General features: G+C 44.3%; 1 protein-coding gene across 1 annotated transcript; it reads right to left on the reverse strand.

Annotated features, from left to right (window-relative positions):
• Nucleotides 1–5,093: 5,093 nt before the first annotated feature.
• LOC139689410 (protein BTG2-like) lies at nt 5,094–6,610 on the reverse strand. The gene has a single exon (XM_071586510.1). The coding sequence runs from the start codon at nt 6,332–6,334 to the stop codon at nt 5,828–5,830; it is 507 nt and encodes a 168-aa protein (XP_071442611.1). The 5' UTR covers nt 6,335–6,610; the 3' UTR covers nt 5,094–5,827.
• Between the last annotated feature and the right edge of the window lie 13,381 nt (nt 6,611–19,991).

Genomic DNA, 19,991 nt, shown 5'->3' on the forward strand with positions numbered 1-19,991 from the left:
GTTCGGTTCAGCAAGCCTCTCTGGTGACTTGCAACTCCACCCAAGCTGTGTGATTTTTCGGGCACCAGGTCTTCCCGGGACACCATTGGCGGCACTGGCCCCCTACCATGCTGACACGTCCATTTCACAAGCCCCCGTCGGGCTTAGTACTGAGAGGGGGTAGAGGGCTGAAAGCTACCCTTCACCAACTTATATTCTGGTTATGCCATACCATATCAAATTTCCTTACAAACCGTTCAATGAAACTCATTTTCTTTTGGCCTGACAAGTATAGTCTCCTGATGTGTCCTCCCCACGAAAAGCTTCCTAATTAAATTCGACCTTTATGTGGTTCGTCCAGACCGATCGTGAATGGATAATTTTTCAACCCAAAATATATCCGGCTGTTCATTGTCTGGGCTCTTTCTGTGATAAATGGATTATAGCTTTTCTCATTTCTCCCGCCGCCCTTTCGAAGAAATTGATTTATTCGGCCTTTTCCTTCCCACCTTAAGAACACTGCTCGAGAAAAAGCGAAATAATTATTTACTAGTTGAATAAAGTATTAATACAAATATAACTTGATATTCTTAACTTTCGTCATTGTTCTGCAACTGTTCGTAACGATTTTCTTCGTAAATGGACATTGGCCGAGGGGGCCATCGATATTCGAGGGATCCAAAATAAATGTTCCCCAAGTTTCTTATTGCATTAAAAACCACCTGGTATCAAATTATAGTTATTTCGCACCAAAATTTGCTAACATCAACGTTTCAAAACACATTTACTACTCAAAGTAACTGCCTAAGTTATGATCAGTGGTGGACTGTAAACGTCCCCACTCATCCCCGTGCCTCGCACTTATTCTACCGCTGCCATCGTTACGTATAACTTGAAACCAAGCTTTTCATTCGCCGATTGATTGACAGCGACTGTAGGCGAACCGGGAGATTTGAGGAACTCTTTCCCATTGTAAAATTTGTGCCCACATCCATAGGGGATGTTACACACCAATCTTACCCACCAATGCTGCACTAGCTGCGCGATGATGAACCTAGTGCCTTAACCATTTACCTTGATGTTGTTGAAGTGACCTGGCACCCCCTTCCACACACCTGGAAATCGTATTGTTGGGTAAGATGGAGATGTCTGCAGACAGGTATAACATGCAATGATTTAGTAATATAACTTACGACGGATATAACCAGCAAAATTGAATCAGATATGCTGAATCTGATCACTCGTGTATTGTTGCTACTCGTGTACTAGCTATGTACACTCCTTTCGGCAAAATAAATGTCCGAATCAACTGAATCCAGGGTTTGCGATGCATCTGGGTCACCAATGTAGAACCCATTGCTTTTGAATGCGCCTCGGTTCATAAAACTGCAGGGTTCAACTCCATTATTTAAATGCAACTCCATTATTTAGATAAACAGTAATCTGGATTTTATTCTCACAAAATATTTCGAAAAATGTTAAATCCATACAAAATAAATATATTTTAAGAATAAATTGATTAGTCTTTTGCAACTGTCAAGGTTGAGTAAAAGAATGGAACATCTCAGCACACGTATCCTTAACGCTCGCTGCAATAACGAATCCCTGCGATGAACGTGCAAACATCACCTAAAATCAATTATTTCTTTACAAACAGGGACTATTATTTGCGAAATTGGAAAAAATATCTCTCTTTCCAAATTACTTACTTATAGCCCCCATGTTCAACCGTGACGCTTTCTGAACAATCGTCGACTAAATCAGCACATCGCCTTTAACTTCCAGCCAATGCTTTAACTAACACTTTCTCCGCTGGGCTCCACTCCCGCAGCCGCGCACTCCTAAAGCCGCTCTCGCAGCCGACGTATATCCAATCGAACGAAGCATAAATATATGTAGAGCGAAAGTAAACAACCTTGACTCAGAAATCGAAATGACTGCGTCTCGCCTTCTTGCTAAGAGGGAGGAAAACCGGGTTTTGGGCGCTGAGGAGAGAGGCTGTGTGGATTGCGGCAGTTCCAACAACCAAGCGGCCAAGTTCCACTGCGACGACGACCCGCTCGCGACGACCTAGGGGACGCCCGTCCGCGTTCCTCGCAGAAACACTCCGAATTCGACTGTGTTCCCTTTCTCGAAACGCGATTGCCCGCGCCTCCTCGAAGCGCTGCTTGGCCACGTTCCGACGTCGTCTGGCGTTGCGTTGGGGCGTGAACAAAAAGTAGAGCGCGAACCCCCGACCGGGTTTTCCCATGCATCAGGGCATCGGGAACGAGGCTCCCTCGCGGGGGGCCGCCGATATGGGATTTCCCCGAGGCGCAGAGCGACGGTCTGCACGGGGGCCGCGCCTCGAAGAACCCTCTCCCTCCTCTCCAGACCCGGCGGCAGGGTGGTAACTCCCCGGGTGCAACGGGTCCACGGAAGCGGAGTGACGATGCTGTGGGGGACTTTCACCCCACCATGAGGCAAGGGGGATGGCTACGCATACGGAAGTTTATAAAACCGAGGCTGAATCTGGCTCATGAAGGTCGAAAGAGTATAATTATTCCCAATTAGGCAAAAGGAAACGATGAATCATTAGGGAGGAAAATTGAAATAACGTCACCATTGTAAAAAACTGTAATGAAAATTCATCCCTTAGTTAGAAGATGCCAACCATGCTCAAAATTTGCAGCATTAATTGTACCCGGTCCTTTTTGACCAAACAATTACTTTAGGGTAAAAATTGCAGTAACAATAAACTCGACATAAAAATGTCTCCATCCAGGTTTTGCGTTCACTTGGGTTTCATACTGCACCTGGATACTGACATTCCCCAAGACATGGCTGGGAATTGGTGGAGAAAATCGTAACATAGCGATATTTCATTGCGAAAACGTGCGATTCCACCTCTACCATCTTCTTGTGATTTATTCTTAGTCTTCTTTTTCTCAAGAAATCGAGGAGGAAAATAGTTACTTTAAAGGTTAGGGCCCTAAACTTAAGGACACCTACAGAAAGTCCACCATGAAACAGTTTTTGAAGATTATTGTCGCAGTTTCCTCTTCGTGATTTAGTTGTCCGCAGCTGATTGCGGAATTAGAATATACCCGAGGACGGTATGGAAACGCGGAAGAAGCAAGCAAATTTAACTACCACAACCATACATGGATATTAATTTTCCGCCGTGTAGAGTGAAAAGGCGAGAAATAATATTAATGACAACACACAAGTAATGATTGAGGTAACAGAATCCAACAACCTGCGCCAAGGGCGAAAACCTCGCATTTTTAAGAAAATCAATATATGATGAACTTGAATTCTACCGGCGAAAGTTAATCGCTTCCGGGGATGATAACCCTCAGATCCTCCATTTATTGGAAATTACTTTAATGACCGTATCGTAAGGTCAGCTATCACGTTTGCAAATCCATTTATTTCTTTAGCCTTAGCTCGAAAACATCACTTTTAAGCCTTTACGTCGACTAATAACATTGAAAAGAATAGAGACAATTACACGAACTCCCTAAAACCCAGGTGGAGGAAAACCCACCCAAGTGGGAATCGAACCCGGAACCCAAGGTTTGGCAGAAGTTGGACGAGGACGTTGCCCCGCCGCCAGCGAGGCCGGCAACTAATCTCATATTTCAATAGACAGTGGTACTGGAAAGAAATTTAAATTCCTGGATACATCACGGAAAATACCTTTCATCGCACTTGGATTATCATAGTTCATAAAACTCAAACATTCCTTTAATTTTCCAATAGTTAAACCATATGAGATTATGGTCACTTTCCCACACCCTTATGCCCTAGCCAGATCACGAAGAAACTGTTAAAACATATGATTCCCTTTGTCATTTAACGTTTACCGCATCAGCCAATATTCCCTAACAGAAAAATCAAGAGTTTATACAGTTACCCCCTTTAAATATACATCAAAATGGAAGTACAATAGAATCAGACGCCATGTTGTTGCTCACGCTTAAGGGAAAGCTCAAGTAGGAATCATTGCCATCGGGAAAGAAAGTCAGCGAGCCCGAGTAGTTATTTAGCCATGAAAAGCGTTCCCCGTTTGCAATTGGTTGAAGTGCAACGGAAGATATAGAAACTACATACCATGATATCAAGTTCGTCGAGTTGAAGTTAGTTGTGGAAGTGAGAGCTGCATTATCCGCTAAGGTCAATACTGTCCAAAGTTAAAAAAACTATTAAAATCGTGAAAAAAACTGAGGGCGACAAAATTTCAGCATGCAGTTTACAGCTACGAGTCCCACCCAGTAATTATAACAACGAAGGCTCGATGTTCACCGCGCGTCGTTTCCGTGGACCAAGATGGCGGACGCATTATTAGTAAATACACGAAGGGGTGCATCACATGGCATTCCTATGAAATACATAAACAGTAGCAAATACGACCCAGGCCTTTCAATATCTGGGATAGCTAATAACAGGGTCTCGGACTAGGAAACATGTTTTTCGAGAGCCTGCATTAGGAAAGAAAAACCCTGGCAATACTCGCGTAAACGAACAAAATATTCCCACATACCTGATCATAATCACTCGATCAAAACACGAGAGTGGAGCAACGTTGATTAAAATATCCTGCACATTCTTCGGTAGTCTGCGTTGACACATTAAATACTACAAGGCTTCTTTGATACATAGGACTAATGCCTATATTCCACAATGTAACCACACTATTCTAACATTTATACCACTTCCCAAAAAAGCGCACCATAACAAAGGAATAAAACACAAGATTAAACACGAATCTTCGAAGTAATTACAACACATCACTCACTTTACACAAAATGATTCTTCATCTTCGTTTAGCAATCAAAAATACAACCAAACACTAATGTGACAAACTAGCCATGTCTTTGTCATTACATTCGAGTGAAAGACCTCGAAAGGGCACAACACGAACAAATGAAAGGAATTCTTCTTATGCTTACCTTGTGATTGAATCCGAGGATAGGTGATACGTCGCTACTTCTCTACGATTTCCCCTAGCAACTGGTGGGATCCAATTTAAGAACCGAAGGCTGTACTCACCAGTTCGCCTTACCCGATGCAAAGAATAACTAATTCACCCCTGATAATCTATGTAGTCATGAATAAGAACTAAGGAACAATTAGATATAGTTTACATTTTATTTCACTGTACAAAAATCATGTGTACGTAAATTCATGGACGATTTTTGAATTAAACAAAATTATTTACATAAAATCAATACATTTGTCATAATGCAGCAATTATTATTATTTATTATCATTATTCAATTTTAAATGAAAGTTTTGATACTCGAAACTATCCACTCAACTGGTTCACAAAATCCTTGTAAAGAAATAAAATACTGTTACCAAAATCACAGTCTGCTATTTTCAGCTTTGTACCTTATGTAAGTTAGTCCATTCTTTGTACAGTCTTCCATGTCTCTGAAAGATACAAAGGATATTCCGTATCGGGACAGCGATATGGCAGCCCATTGGTGCAATAAGTACCATTTTCATACCCTGTCAGTTTGTTAGCCCCATCATATTCAATCTTTTAATGAAATCACAGGAATATTGTAAGCACACACACACACACGCACATCTCTCCGTGTATCAGATCAACACTTTCGATGTTGGTATTAAAAATATTTCCCCTTACATGCGAAATGACCGATGTAAAAACCTGACCAATTCTCGACTCCAATGGAATCTCATCGTCAGCTAGAGGTCAAAACACGCATTTGGTCCCTCAATGAGTTGACTGGATAGTGACTTAAAGAACGAGGGTGAGATCGCGGGGGCTTCACAACTTGGCAGAAAGGTGGGGAGTCGTAGAGCAGCTTCGAAGATTTCCCGAGACCCGGAAAACATCTCAACTGGACACGTAGGGTGCCATTTGCTCGAAGGGAACCCCTTGAGCTTCAAGGAATAAATACGCACTCCGGAGGGATTCTTTGCATGAATTCTCTTTACCGGGCGCACCAACTCGATCCAGGACGTACTCAACGCTGTCAGGACTTGACTTCTCCTCGTAGAGAACACAGATGGATCCGTTCTCGCCGATACGGTAAGACACCTCCCGAGGATCTATCCACATGGTGAGCTCCGATGGAAACAGACTGTGAAGGTATGGCCCTGGAAGTCCGACGGACTCCCCAGCTTGTGCGATGACGGGGTCCATTTTGCCGTTGATTCGCAAGCAGCGGTAGCCGGACCCTCGGGTGGGCCTCTCGGGGAACCAGTGGTCGCGGTACCGCCGACGGAGAACTTCCGTCAGTGACGCCTTAAACAACTCCAGCTGTGACTCCGACATTCTGTTTTGGTTGAGGCGCAAGAGATGGACGAGGAAGTCCGCTGCCGAAAGTATCTCCATCCGCATCGCGGGCACTGTGGGCACGGCACTTTGGGGGAAAAGATGTTGCTTTGGTAAGCGATGCTGACTCACACGCGTGGCCAAGGTGAAAATTTCTGGATGGAAGCTCAGTCGAAAGTTACTCCAATTCAGTCTTATCACATTTCCAAATACTACGCCTGTTGCACAAAATGTAACCACTGGGATGTACTGGCTTCTTCGATTCTGTGCAACAAGTAGCGTTCCTCTGCTCTGCTCTTTGGCACTACAGCTCGCGTCCCCCGACGTTTACGTACTGACCGATTCCAGTGGCGGACAGTTCTTGTACTCTCCCAGCGAAGGGAGGGGAGGGGAAGCGAACTGATGAGGGGAAGGAGCTACGTCACCGGGGAAGGAGCCAATCGCGCGGGCCCTCGCCCTCCCTCTCTCATCATATGGTTTACTAGTAAACAAAGTTAGCCTTCCCCCCCCTCCACCCCGCTGCAGTTGACGAGTCCTTTTCCTTCGCGTCGGCCGGATCACGCCACGGGGCCGTGGAGGGGGCGGGTAGGCGAGGGGAGGGGGGAGTGTCAAGTGCCTGGGGAGAGGGGAATGAGGTGGAGGGGAGGGAAAGGAGGCGACGGGCGTTGAGGGAGGTTAATGGCGGCCGGAGGGAAAAGAAGTTGACCCGAAAGGCTTGGGAGGAATGCTTCGCTGTTGCTATGGCCAGTGATGAGACCGTAAAATCGAATTTTCCATAGCGATGAGAATGTGACGTAATTGGGACAGAAAATGCTCGAATAGAGGTAAAAAAATATTTTATTCTTCCGTTTTACACCCAAAATCATGATAAAATACTCGAGAGGACGAATCCATGAGTAACTTTCATTCAAATATGTAGCTGTCGTGTAAATTTTATTCAAAACTTTCCACTGGTTGACGACTACATGAAGAAGAAAGGGGAAGAAAACTCCAATGGCCGTAAGGATTAGTTGCCAATCTCTCGTCAGACCAAATGTTGTGTTGGTGTGACGGGAATCACGTCAGGGACCAACCACAACCTCTCGACCAGAATACCCTCTGTGGTGGTGTGTGTTGGTGTGACGTGATTCCCGTCACACCAACACAACATTTGGTCTGACGAGAGGTTGGCAACTAATCCTTACGGCCATTGGAGTTTTCTTCCCCTTTCTTCTTTATTGAGAGGCCGTAGAGCTCATTATTTCTTGCGACTACATGAAGGTCTATGACAGCGGTCTCGGGGTAAATACCATGAAAATAAAGCGGAAGTCGGTGAAGGGTAAATATTGTGTTTATTTCTAATATTCCGCGCTCCCTGTCATGATGGTATATTGTGTGAGGAGGAAATGAATCCTAAGCCGTATCTGACATTGACTTACTCGTAAATCCCCACAAAAGTATTTAATCCCTTCTCAAACATTTTTTGTCACGCTCATTACGGGTGTGACAAAAAGTGTTTGAGGGATTTATTTTTATTAACCAATGTCGTTACCGTATATTTCGTGTTTGTTTCAGTGCATAAACCCCTCAAACAATTTTGGCAATACTTTCCGACCTGCAATGCAGAGCACTACTGGAGTTGTTTCATCGACCTCATACATTTTTCTTTGCGGGACGAGTGGTGCTAACTAATTACGGATATGATAGTTTCCCTTGAATTTGCTATCGAACTCATTAGTTTTCGATATTTTTGAGGGAGCAGATGTTCAAGATTGATACTTGGTGATATATTCCATCCGATGGTGACCCGATTCGTCTTTAAAGACTTTCCTATAACCCGGGCTGTAAATTATTGAACACTTTTCTGGCCGGTGTTCCCAAACCAATCATTCTTTCCGTATTTTTTTGTCCACCTCTCGATCAGTATTTGTGGGATTAGTCCCAAATTTCAGCGGCGTATTCCAATGCAGGCCCAAACGACGGGACGTTCTTTCCTTTAAGCTTTCCATTGCCATTTCACACAAATATGGCTAGCGTGGCTTTTAAAAGTATTTCTACGGAATACTTTTCAATCCGCCGCTGGGGAATATGGCGGGAGGTGTTATGATATCAGCCGTTTATGAATAAATATGATCTTATCCATGCAGATGAATATATATTTGCTCGCATTCGTAAATAGTGGCTCCTTCTTGGAGGCGTCATTATCAGCTTGTGCCTCCAGTCCGAGACGGTGGCAACCAAAGGCCGTCCGTCCGTGGTGGTTGGCAACAAACCTTTGAGCTCCTCCGATTATGTCAGCTTCGGTATGGCAGTCTCCTCTAAGAGAAATTCATTGCCACATTTTTTTCATTTAACTCTGGACCGCATTAAGTACGCAATTAGCCAATCCTGTTTCGATCGCTTGAAGTTGTTTCGCCATCTGCATTGCTCCTTATCTCTATGTAACTTACGGAGTCTACGACGAAGACTATAAAGAGCCTTTTTCATTGGACAGTATGTTTGTAATAACAGCTACGGGATCCAGAACTTCCCCGAGGGGCATGTCGAGAAACTTTGAGATGCGGATGTAGTTTTTTAAGCCACCTTCTCTTGTTTTAATTTGCAATCGGCAAAGGCTGGAATGCATTTTTCTATCATTTCACTTATTCTATTCACCCTAGCAACTTGTGAATATCATAGACAATCTTGGGGCTTTATTGAAATATTTCTTAAAATCCAAAAAGGTCGCCCCTTCTTGTCTGCATCGTCATCCCGATTTTAGAATATCTTGATTCAACATTTCAATTCTGTGTCACATGATTTGATTATTCCCAAGCTGTGCCGGTCGTGTCCAAGGTGTGTCTTTATGTAACTGGCGCACATCCTGCAACTGGTGAACTGCACATCCACGCCTAAGCAACCCGCCGATACTGGCGTTTTGATTGGAGTGTTCCATCGAAAATATGGCCATTTATTAGACCCCGTAAAATATTGATTAATAGATAACTGCAGATTCATAATTGCTCATGTATAAACACTCGCACACTTACCCGCATGCATCTAAACCAATTATTAATGGCTGTGTTCGAGTGAATTTTGCTTTTGGAGCGTAGAAATAAGGAGTGGTCACGTTTTGTTCCCTTTCTGGTTGCATATTATTCGTGTGAAGAGCCACTGTGTTGCATATTATGTGAGAGAATACTTGAAGTTATGGCACCCATATCCCTCTTCATTTAATCCCGCCGGTGGAATCTTCCGATGAAATGTCATTGTATTTCCCTCTGTGTCACTGGTCAAAGAGGAGAGAGGGGTAAAAATTAGGGAGATTGCCTGGGAGTTTCGAGAGATTTTTGCCTTTTTCTTTCCTTCCCCAATTGGAGTGACGCAAGCTTCCCTTCTAGCCTTGTTCGCCTTCGGGAATCCACCCGCTAAGTGTGTTTTCGAGGAACGAACGCCTCGACGTCGTTAACGAGCTCATTGAGATCCCGCACCAGTGATTTGTTCCCTTCAAGGAAGGAGTGCTTGTCCATTTGTGCGTTACGACAATGCCGTGCCTTGTGTCGAACTTGCGTGTTGCACGACACTCCTTCATTTGTTTGGTCTAATTGTAGCTGGTTTTTTGGTTCGCGTCCCAAGTATGACACTGGAAGAAATAGTTTTGATTGCTCACTCGTCCACGTGCAGATCATGACCACATTGCCGCTAGAACCCTCGTTAAAATCAACGGATTGGATCATCCATGTTACCCAACCATTTTTAATTGTTCTTATTACTAGCAGCTTGTTATTCATCTCCGGAGAAGGTATTTTACGCTCGCATTAAGTATTGCACGTTAGATGTCGTGAAAATGATTCCTATTTTTTAAATACTTTTGCATTTCCTTTTGTGGCCTACTTTTAAGCATAACTCTAATTTTATGCTGCATGTGTGGTGTGAAATTATCCTCCGCCACGTACCCTAGCGGTGGGTACCCTCCTAGCGGCTTGGAGGGTGACAATAGGCGTCAAACATTAGAAGTTTTACCCTGTTCAAGAAGTCCAGAAGGCCTTGGGAATACGGTGAAGAATTTATTTACTCGTACCTTCGGAGGATAATCACACGTTCTTAATTCTGAGTGATATTTTAAGTATTCCTCCTGCATTTTATCCGAGAATATTTCTACTGCATCGGAATACCTTTTTGAAATGATGACTGCAGTTTTCACTGTCGAATGCCTCCTCTGACTTCACCGTCGCCATTTGTTGCCCACGTGTTTTCGTTTGCTTGGGATGCATGAGGCTGTTCAATATCCGTGATATTTTTTTCAAGTAATGAAATACACGTATATAATGTCGTTTCTTTCTAAATGAATGTCTGCGTGGTCTCTCACAAATCACTTCCTGCGCTCCTTGATCGAGCAAATGAATCTCACGTGATGGTTTTGCAATTTCATGCAATGCAGTTCGTAGTACTGAGCAATTGCCTTGTGGTCGCCATCTAGGCGGGCGATGAATCCGATGCCGTTTCCCGTCTCTGCCTTTCCCGGGAACGACGCCCGTCGGAGGAATCCCACCGAGTGTAATTTACGTTCCCGTTGAGTTGAACCGAGACAAAATTAAAACGCGTGCAGATTATTCGAAATTTTGCCCATTGTCCGAGATAATACCGAAAAATAACACTTTGATGCTCCAAATGCATGAAATCCCGACACAAGCAAATTAATGACCACCCACTGGGCGTCGGCGTTAAAATTATCGACTAAGGAGAATGGAACGTGATTGAAGAAAGGAGACTTTCCCGCGGGGCTAGAAATTAGCCAATTATTCGCAGTCTCGTAAATTCAGCTCGTAAAATGAATGCTCGTAAAATGAATATAAACGGGTGAGTGTATTGTTTGCGGTCGTTGAGCCGATCGGAATAACATATTACCCTGGTTTGATGCTCCATTTTCTCACACGTGGCCACTAGTACACGCGGACATTTCAGGCCTCTGGGGTGTAACTACTTCCTTCCGATTGGGCGACGCCCAGAAGGAATGGAGGCGGGAGGACGCTCTCGAATTCGGCTGAGAAACCATCTAGGTACAGAAATACCCCGGCAATCAACCAGAAGGTGTGTGGCGGTGGGTGTGATCACCAGGTGGGATGGAAAAGGTTCTACATACATCTACATCTACATAATACCCCGCAAGCCACCTCAAGGGCGTGTGGAAGGGTTAAAGGAATGATATGGGAGAGGATGTGAAAAAGGAAACAATATACACTTAAGATGTTCAAATAACGCGCAAATTCATACATATATATGCTGAAGGAAGACTTGATTCAAAACAAGTGTTAACTTTACCCAATAAAATATTTCTTTGCAATACAAAAAAGAGGGGAATAAAATTGCAGTAATTACTTAATCTCATCTCCGTCTACATCTAAATAGTACCCCGCAAGCCATCGCAAGAGCGTGTGGCAGGGGCTGGTAGTTCACTAGCCATTACACATATAATCCCGTTATTTCCTCAAGCACCCCGCGATCCACTAAAAACCACAAGGAAAGGGGCGACCGAGGCCGAGGCAGGTTGCACCAATCGTGTGACATGCCTACATATATTACGAGTATTACATGGTTAGCAGCTATTCCTTCCTTCCTAATTTTGAAACAAAGTAAGTGGCAAACAGGAAATAAATTATGCAATACAGTTCAGTGCTAACTACATCCGACCAAGTTAAATATTTGGGGGTAGTTCTAAGACGACGCCTTTCATAGGGAGCATGTATCAGGACAAATGCGGATCCACTTTAAATAAACTCGGCTTCATGGAACGGGTGGTGGGGAAATATAATGAGAAAGTAAAAGAGAGGTGTTATTTCGCTCTAGTTAGTCCTCATTTGGAATATTCCGCTAGTATTTGGGATCCTTGGGAGAAAATTTGGCGAAAAGAATAGCGTCCATTAATAAAATCCAGAGATTATCCTTCAGATTCATAAAAAGTTTTAATATAAGAAGGCGAGTGTTACAGGGCTTTTAGGGATATTAAACAATGAGCCACATGAGATGCGAAGACAGCAAACGAGACTTTTCGAAAGGCTCAGAACAAACGAGTAAAATAATGGCACTAAAGGAATTACTACGGCCCCACACTATTTAGATATTATTATTAAGAAATCTACCGTTTAAGGTAGGTTTTGGATGAACACAACTGCCAAATAAATATTTTGTGACTCCAAAAAAACAGAGTCCAGCTCCCTACACGACACCAAGTCCCCTCCATCTCCGTGTACTTCTTTCCTCCTTTAATCCCGTCCAACATTCCTATTATATTCCTGCCCTTTCCTCGTTTACCTAGCATTCTCCCCTTTATTACAGTCTTCAGCATCCCTCTGCCGATCAATACGCCCTTCATCCACTTTTCCAGCCTCCATAGGATTTCTCCCAACAAACCCCTCTCTTCGCCCACCATACCAAGTACTTCGTTTGTTTTCTTCTCTGTCCATTTCACCTTCTCCATTCTTCTCCACACCCACATTTCAAAAGCCTCCAATCTACGTCTATCCTCCTGCTTCAATGACCACGTTTCCGCGCCGTACATAGCTACGCTCCAGATCAAAGCTTTTACGAGTCTTTTCTTAACATCCTTACTCAACGCCCCCCTCATCAACTCCCTCCTCCTTGTGAAAGCCTCTTTGCCTAGCGCGATTCATCTCCTTACGTCCAAACTACTTTGACCGTGTTGGTCCAAAACACTACCGAGATACGTCAACTGTTCTACCTGCTCTAGCTTTTGCCCTCCTATTTTAACATTTAGCTTAGCCTTTTTCTTTCTAGAAAATCGCATAACCTTTGTTTATTTGATTTATTAATATTGATTCTCATCCCATATCTGTGGCACTGAATTTTCCATTCACTCAGTAATGCTTGCAACCCCTTGGCTGACTGACAAACTAAAGCTTGGTCATCAGCAAACCTAACTGATTTTACAAATTCCCCTGCCCACTTTTATTCCTACCTCCAGTTCTTCCCATGCCTCTTTAATCATTTCCTCTGCATACAGGTTGAACAGCAACGGTGATAATGGGCAACCTTGCCTTCCTGCCTTACACCTCTTCCTAACACTGCCCATCCGGACTCCTCTTTCCCCACTCGCACCTGTGCAGTCTGAGACATTTACAGGTTGCGGATTAGCCTCCTTCCCCTCCAATCTATTCCTATTTTCTGCAATATACTCATTAATTTTTCCCAATTCACTCTATCAAACGCTTTTTCGAAATCTACGAAACAGGCAAATACCTCCTGGTTGTATTCTATATTCCTCTCGATTAATAATCTCATTGCTGCAATGGCATCACGCGTACCTCTCCCCTTCCTAGACCCAAACTGATCCTACCCTAAGTAATCATTTGCCCTACTCTCTATCCTTTTGTTTATGATCCTGAGAACAACTTTAGCTGCGTGGGATATCAAACTAATTGTCCTGTAGTCCTCTCATGATTTAGCCTTTACCTTTTTCGGAATAGGAACGAGAACTGATCTCACAAAGTCTTCCGCCCAGATTCCTTCCTCAAAGATTCTCTGTCCATCTAGACCCTTCCACATTTTCCTAAACGTTTTAGTAGTTCCGCAGTAATGTTGTGTGCCCTCACGGCCTTATTTGATATCATCTCCCTTAATGCCCTTTCTATCTCATCTTCCAGCATGCCTGGGCCTAAGCTATCTTCCTCTAGTCCCTCACCTAATCTCTTCCTTTGCCTACCGTCGTATTCCAATTCCCCATCACTATCAAATGCTGCCCTACAGGAGCACACGCGATTATGTTCTCTCACTGACCTTATAGCCTATCGAGACTGTTTCCTCCTTATGATTGCTCGTTGGCATGCATACCTAAACAATAACCAAGTTCGTCGGTTCTGCTTTTATCTCTACTATTAATATGCTATCCGTTACTTGTTCTATGTTGACTACGCTTCTTCCTACCTCTTTATTCAATATTATGACAACCCTTCGTTGGCTCTCGTCCCCGCCGCTGTACAATTCTATAATTATCACCCCAGTAATCCAAGCTATCCTACCATCTCACCTCGCATAAACCTAAAATATCAATATTTCCTCTTTCCATATATCGCTTAATATTCTCTAATTTTCCTGTCCTCAACATTGCCCTTACATTCCACGTTCCCATTATGAGTAAATTGGTCGTCTTCTTCTGCTAATTCTGTCCTGCTGCTGTCGGTTTTCTTTTGCAAGGGTTTCGTGAGATGACGACCGCGGAAGCCTTGCCTTTTCCGCTACCGGGCACGACACACGGCCGACTGGACCGTGCCCCGTGGTTGCCAGGACTCATAGTCTCCAAATTGCCCATCATAATATTCTTGGGAATAATAATTGAGATGGTGTTCCGGTGCCTTTCTTAGTGTTTTTAACGTAACACCATCAGTCAATGGCCGCCCCTCTGGGATCAGGCCCCTTCGCTGTCGTCTCACTGAGGAACAGACGCTGCGTGGACTAGCTGTAACCTCGCTCCTGACCTTCGACCTGTCGGACTTTTGTCACACTTCCAGGAGCAATCTCTCCCACCAACATAGTTCTAGGGGACATCAGAACGCACGACTGACGTCCAATTTTTAGTCCTTGGGAGGGTGTATAGGTATATCAGACCACAAAGATGAGAAAAGAGAAATAAACTCCAGTACAGATGGATATAAATATTCATTTTCTTCGCGGTCAATCGGGCATCATATAAGTAAGAAATCAAAGTCGTTATAGAAATTGTGAAGACATTCCATATCCTAGTCAGGACAAGATTAAGCGCTTGAGTAGACATTGGGTATATTCGCGCGTGCATTTGAATTGGTAAGGTAGTTGATAGTATATGTATTGGCATGCGTGTAAATTATAAATATTTTAATTTTTTTATGTTTTCCTATGTACGTCTCTGTGGGTTTGAATTGCCATGAATTAGTTAGTTTTGCATGTGTTTTGTGCGGGTGTGGCCTAACAGCGGCAGCGAACACATAGCGAAGGAATTCCATTAAATGAAGCCCGAAAGAATATCGTCGTTAATGAAAATGTCCCTGGATTCGAGTTTTGTTTTAAATGAGACTTTGTAGACCCGTATCTCGTATTAAACAAACTATTGTTACTAGTTTCATTTAGAAATTTCACTATTACCAGATTTTAACATCGATTTCTTTTTAAACTGTGCCTGAATTTTGAATATTCCCGTCAATAAAACTCTCTTTTCAGACTTTTTAAGGCTAAATTGATTAAAAAATCAGCGAATATACTTGTCAGATGAAACTAGCGATATTCATTTTCCGGAGAAAGGAACCTCCAACCCAGGTGCGTGGATTTCAGATGCCATTGTTCTGAGTACTGGATTACCATCACCCATCCTACGGGTTAATCACTGTTACTAGTAATTGGTCTACCAGCGGTCAGCGCCATTTTCTGGGAGTTAGGGACGCATCAGCTCGGGTCCCGCACACGCGCATCATGAGTGTGGGAGAACCGAAGATGACGCTGATCGTCAAAAACGGGACGTGAACACACAGAATATTTGCCAGGGGAAACTAGTCAAGTTTTAAGTAATTTGCCTTTCAACAGACTTACTAATACATGCCTTTCACGCATTACGTACGAGTCCGATGAAGTGTTTACATCAGCGTTTTTACGGAGACAGTTACGAGGGTTGGGTAAAACCTGCGGAACACGATTAGTAGTGGTCTGGCTAACCCATGAAGTTCGACAGATTCGGCGTCGCTCGACTAATGGCCGACGAGGAAAAAGCTTTTTCATTGCTACCGTTTCTGGGACTAGAGAGTGTTTTCCTCGAAGGACGGCCTGGTACCCGACGGCCTGGTATCAATCCAGCAGGAACAGCCCGAGAAGTCTGGTCATTGGAATTCAATTTTCGGGAGAATATTCAATACCCTTCCATGTATACATGTGCATTACACCCAATGATGTCTTCAGCGGAGACGCAGACAGGCGCAGAGGCAGACGAAGGTGTGGGGACACTATCTTTATCATACGAATTCGAGTGAACGTGACGATTTTGCAATGAAAATGTAAGATTGCATTGACGATCAACGACGTTTCTGCTTAACTTTGGTCAAATGCCATAATACATGCACAAACGTATGATATTAAGCCACCAATGTATTTCATGAAAAGAAGCGACCCTATTACACTTCCCCCGGGGGACTCTTTGAAGTTAATCCACCTCTGTTGAGCATTACTATTTGTTTGCGATATGGCGAGAGTCTCTTATCCAAATTATTATTTTCTCATTGATACCATAGCGATTAAATTTCGTGGAACAATTTATTCCACAGGATATTGTCGAATAATTTCTTGAAATCCATAAATACTGCATTGGCGATTGGTTGGTTCCTCAATGACGCCAACTTTTATAGATAGTAGTTACGTGGGCTTGATTTCAGCCTTCTATCGATTTAAGAAAAAACACTTTCTAAAACGGGGCCATATCATCTGCAAATTCCTTCAGTATCCTAGCAGGTATTTCTTCCGGACGTGGTGCTTTGTTGGTAATGATACTACGGAGCTGATGTTCCATTCATTCCATATCAGTGCAATGTCGCTCATGTGTTCCCGGGGTGGGTGTGGAAGCTCGTTTGGTGCGTTTGTATCTTTTATTCATACGCTCTGGAAGACCTTGTTTAAAGTATTTGCTTTTTCACGCTGTCTGTAATAAGTTTGACGTTTTCCTTCTTCTAAGAATGTACAGTTGGACGTTTACCCTGTATTTCTCTAACGTAGTAGCAGAATGATTTTGGATTTTCCCTCGATATATTGGCATAGCATTTTGTTTCATAGGAGTGAAGGCATTTCCGAATGATACTGATAATTGTACCTCGACATTCTTTTAGCTTCTGTTTGGATGCGTTCATATGAAATACTTTTGAAACTCTTTTTAAAATTGGATTTCAGCCATCTTTGCTTTCTTAATGCCGATCTTGACTTCTCCGTCGTACCACCTAGGTTTCTTGCTGTGGCACCTTTGAATGGAATGTGCGTCCTCATTCATTCGCGTAAAATATTTAAGAATTATTTCTAAGTGTTCTCTGCATCGATTTTCAGGGTTTCTTGTCTTGAGCTCTGGTAATTCATTTCTTTTTAATATTCTTGAAGTCAGCTAAAATTTTTCTTGCTGATCAAGGATTTTTTACGCTTTCATCGGTTCCCTTTCACAAATTTAGTTTTTAATTATATAAGAATAGCTTATGTAACCGATGCCGTCCATTATTTAAATGTTTGCATTCATTTTGGGCGTAGGAGATATCAAGTATGCTGTACTCTCGTACGCAGGCGGACGTCAAACTGCAGCAATGACCGCGGTTGGGCAAGGAGCCGTGAGCACCTTAATCCGCCTCCCGACTCAGCCGCGCACCACCATCGGGTGTCCGAGAGGGTTCATTGTTCTCGCCTCGGCGAAGGGTTCTTTCCCTCTCGTGTTGTCTCCCTTCGGGGTGAGAGGAGAGGTGGCCGAGGCGGTCGCGAGGCTGGCGTCCGGAGAGGACGATGGCAGCGCATGCATTTCATGGGCGAGGAAAGGCCTGCGAGCATAAGAAAGAGAAAATATTCTAGCAGAAGACATTGGGTCTTCGAGTGCTGCCGCGCTCGAATTGGGCCAGCGAGTTCGTTAATGCAGGCGGGCGAGTGGGGGGGGGGGCGAAGCCTGGGGAGGGGGAAGCGGGAGGTTGAATTCAGGGGGGAGGGGTCTGCAGGGAACGGGAGGGACGCCCAAGAGTCGAGGAGGGGTCGACTCCCTCCCCCTCTGAGGCTGGAGGAGGGTGGGGAATCGGGCGGTTTGGTTGAAAATGTTTTGACGCTCCGAGGCGAAGGAAGGTAATGTTTTCCCTTGAAAGCATGGGCGCGGATCCACGTGCGAATTGGGTCACTCCGGAGGGCGGGGGGGGGGGGTTGTGCTGGGAGGAAAGCTGTGCGTCTGTCGAACCGAAGACTCCTCTCCGCTGCTCCATTTTCTACCGAACGGCGGCCGGGTCGACAGAGAGAGAGACGCGCCATGATTTCCTAGCGTGGCGTTTTGTCGGGAGTTGCTTAGGTTTGGTGCGGCTTGGTGGCCACCGGGGGGGGGGGGCGGGAGTGGCGGCGGAGGCGTTTGCCGAGAAGGCGAGGGGGCCGAGGGGTCGAAATGGGGGAGGGGGCGAGCGGCCATCTTCTCCGCCCCTCGCCGACCTTTTTCTTTCCATCCCTTCCATCGTTTGTGCGTCTGTCGGAGGGCGTTGGCAAACGTGAAAATATATATCCCAATTATAATTCCTTTCTTAAAATCATAGCATTGTCATGAAAATTTCCACAGAGTAGTAGCTGGTCATTTGATCATCCCAACACGGTGTCCTCCCCTCAGGTTTGGAAATTTGCTTCGTTTTGATGATGACTTCCGGACGTTTTTAATGATTTGTTTACCCTCCCTGAGGAACTGACAGGGGTTTCATGTACGTATATCGACGTACATGCCTAAAAACACCGTAATCTGATTATATACATCTTAAATTTTATACACCTGATAAATATGAATTCTGAGCCTGACAATGATGACGGAAATCCGATGTCATTCGATTGCCTGCAGATCGTTTTGCTTTTGAATCGTGTATAAGGAACTGGGAAGTGTGGAGGCAGATATATTTTAGGAATAAATTAAGGGAATAAGATAAAATATACATACATAAATGGTACAAAGAAGTTCTCGTGATACGTTTAAGCTAATAGCGTTTATTGACCATCCAAAATCCACCTCTAATGGGTAGAGATAGAATGTCTTTAATCAATGAATGGGATTCGAAAACGTCACCGGAAAGTAATGAAAGTTAATGTAACATTATGTTTTTTGCGGGTTGAAAGCTTGAGCTTAAATCATAAGCAACGCACTAGGCGTTGTGATGACTGCAGCAGCCACGGACGGTCGGTCTTTCCGGCACTGCAACCCACGCCGCCGACGGACGACGCTTGCACGCCTGAGCGCACCCGAAAGCGAGAGAAAGAACACGCTTTGTTGTGCTCGGAACCCCCCTCCCCACGTCCCCGTCAAACCACCCACCCCCAGGGAGGGGCGGCCCCTGCGTCCCAGAGGGTCTAACCCCGTGCCCTGCCTACTGAGAGCGGTCGGACGTGTTGTGGTTAGGCAGGCCTGCCAACCCTCACGGATTTTCGATGATAACCTTGAAAGAAGCCCTCCCGAGTCCCCGCCGCCTGCTTCGGCCGCGCGTGTTTCCTCACTCGATCGGAGGGGAGGGAAATCTTCGAGGCTAGGATGATGGTTCCATAGAGTATTTTCCCGCTCCTTGCTTTTTATTTCCTAATTACCTGTCTTAGTCGGGAGGTGGTCTATCGCTTAAGTGGTTCATTTTTAAGCCCTCCGTTTAAGGATACCCGAGAACCTCTGCAATGTGTAAATTTAACATTTTTTTAAAACTGAATGCTGCGCTAGCATGTACGTACGCGAGCACCACGATGCATGTATTTGCAGAGATGTTCATTGGATGTACTTTTTCCCTTTCCCTAACCCCTGGAAGACCCTCCCTCTTCCTCATCCCTCTAGCCTTTCCACTTGTTACTTGCAGCCCCTGCCATGCACAAAATTTGGAGGATCGCTCCATTTTTGGGTAGGTGTAGTTGTATAACACCACGGAAGGGATCGATCCTTACCTCAAAAAAACCTACTCCGTTAGTGTTTGAGGTAACGAACTCGCGCTGAATAAAATCATTTTAACGTTTGGATTTACGGAGAAGATATCTTCTTGGTGGGATTATTTTT

Source organism: Hetaerina americana, unplaced genomic scaffold, assembly GCF_022747635.1.
Source record: "Hetaerina americana unplaced genomic scaffold, ioHetAmer1.1.p SCAF_23, whole genome shotgun sequence".
NCBI lineage: Eukaryota > Metazoa > Arthropoda > Insecta > Odonata > Calopterygidae > Hetaerina > Hetaerina americana.

What these genes read in the sequence shown, in the direction of transcription:
- LOC139689410 (XM_071586510.1), bottom strand. Translation starts at nt 6,334, where the DNA reads ATGCGGATGGAGATACTTTCGGCAGCGGACTTCCTCGTCCATCTCTTG.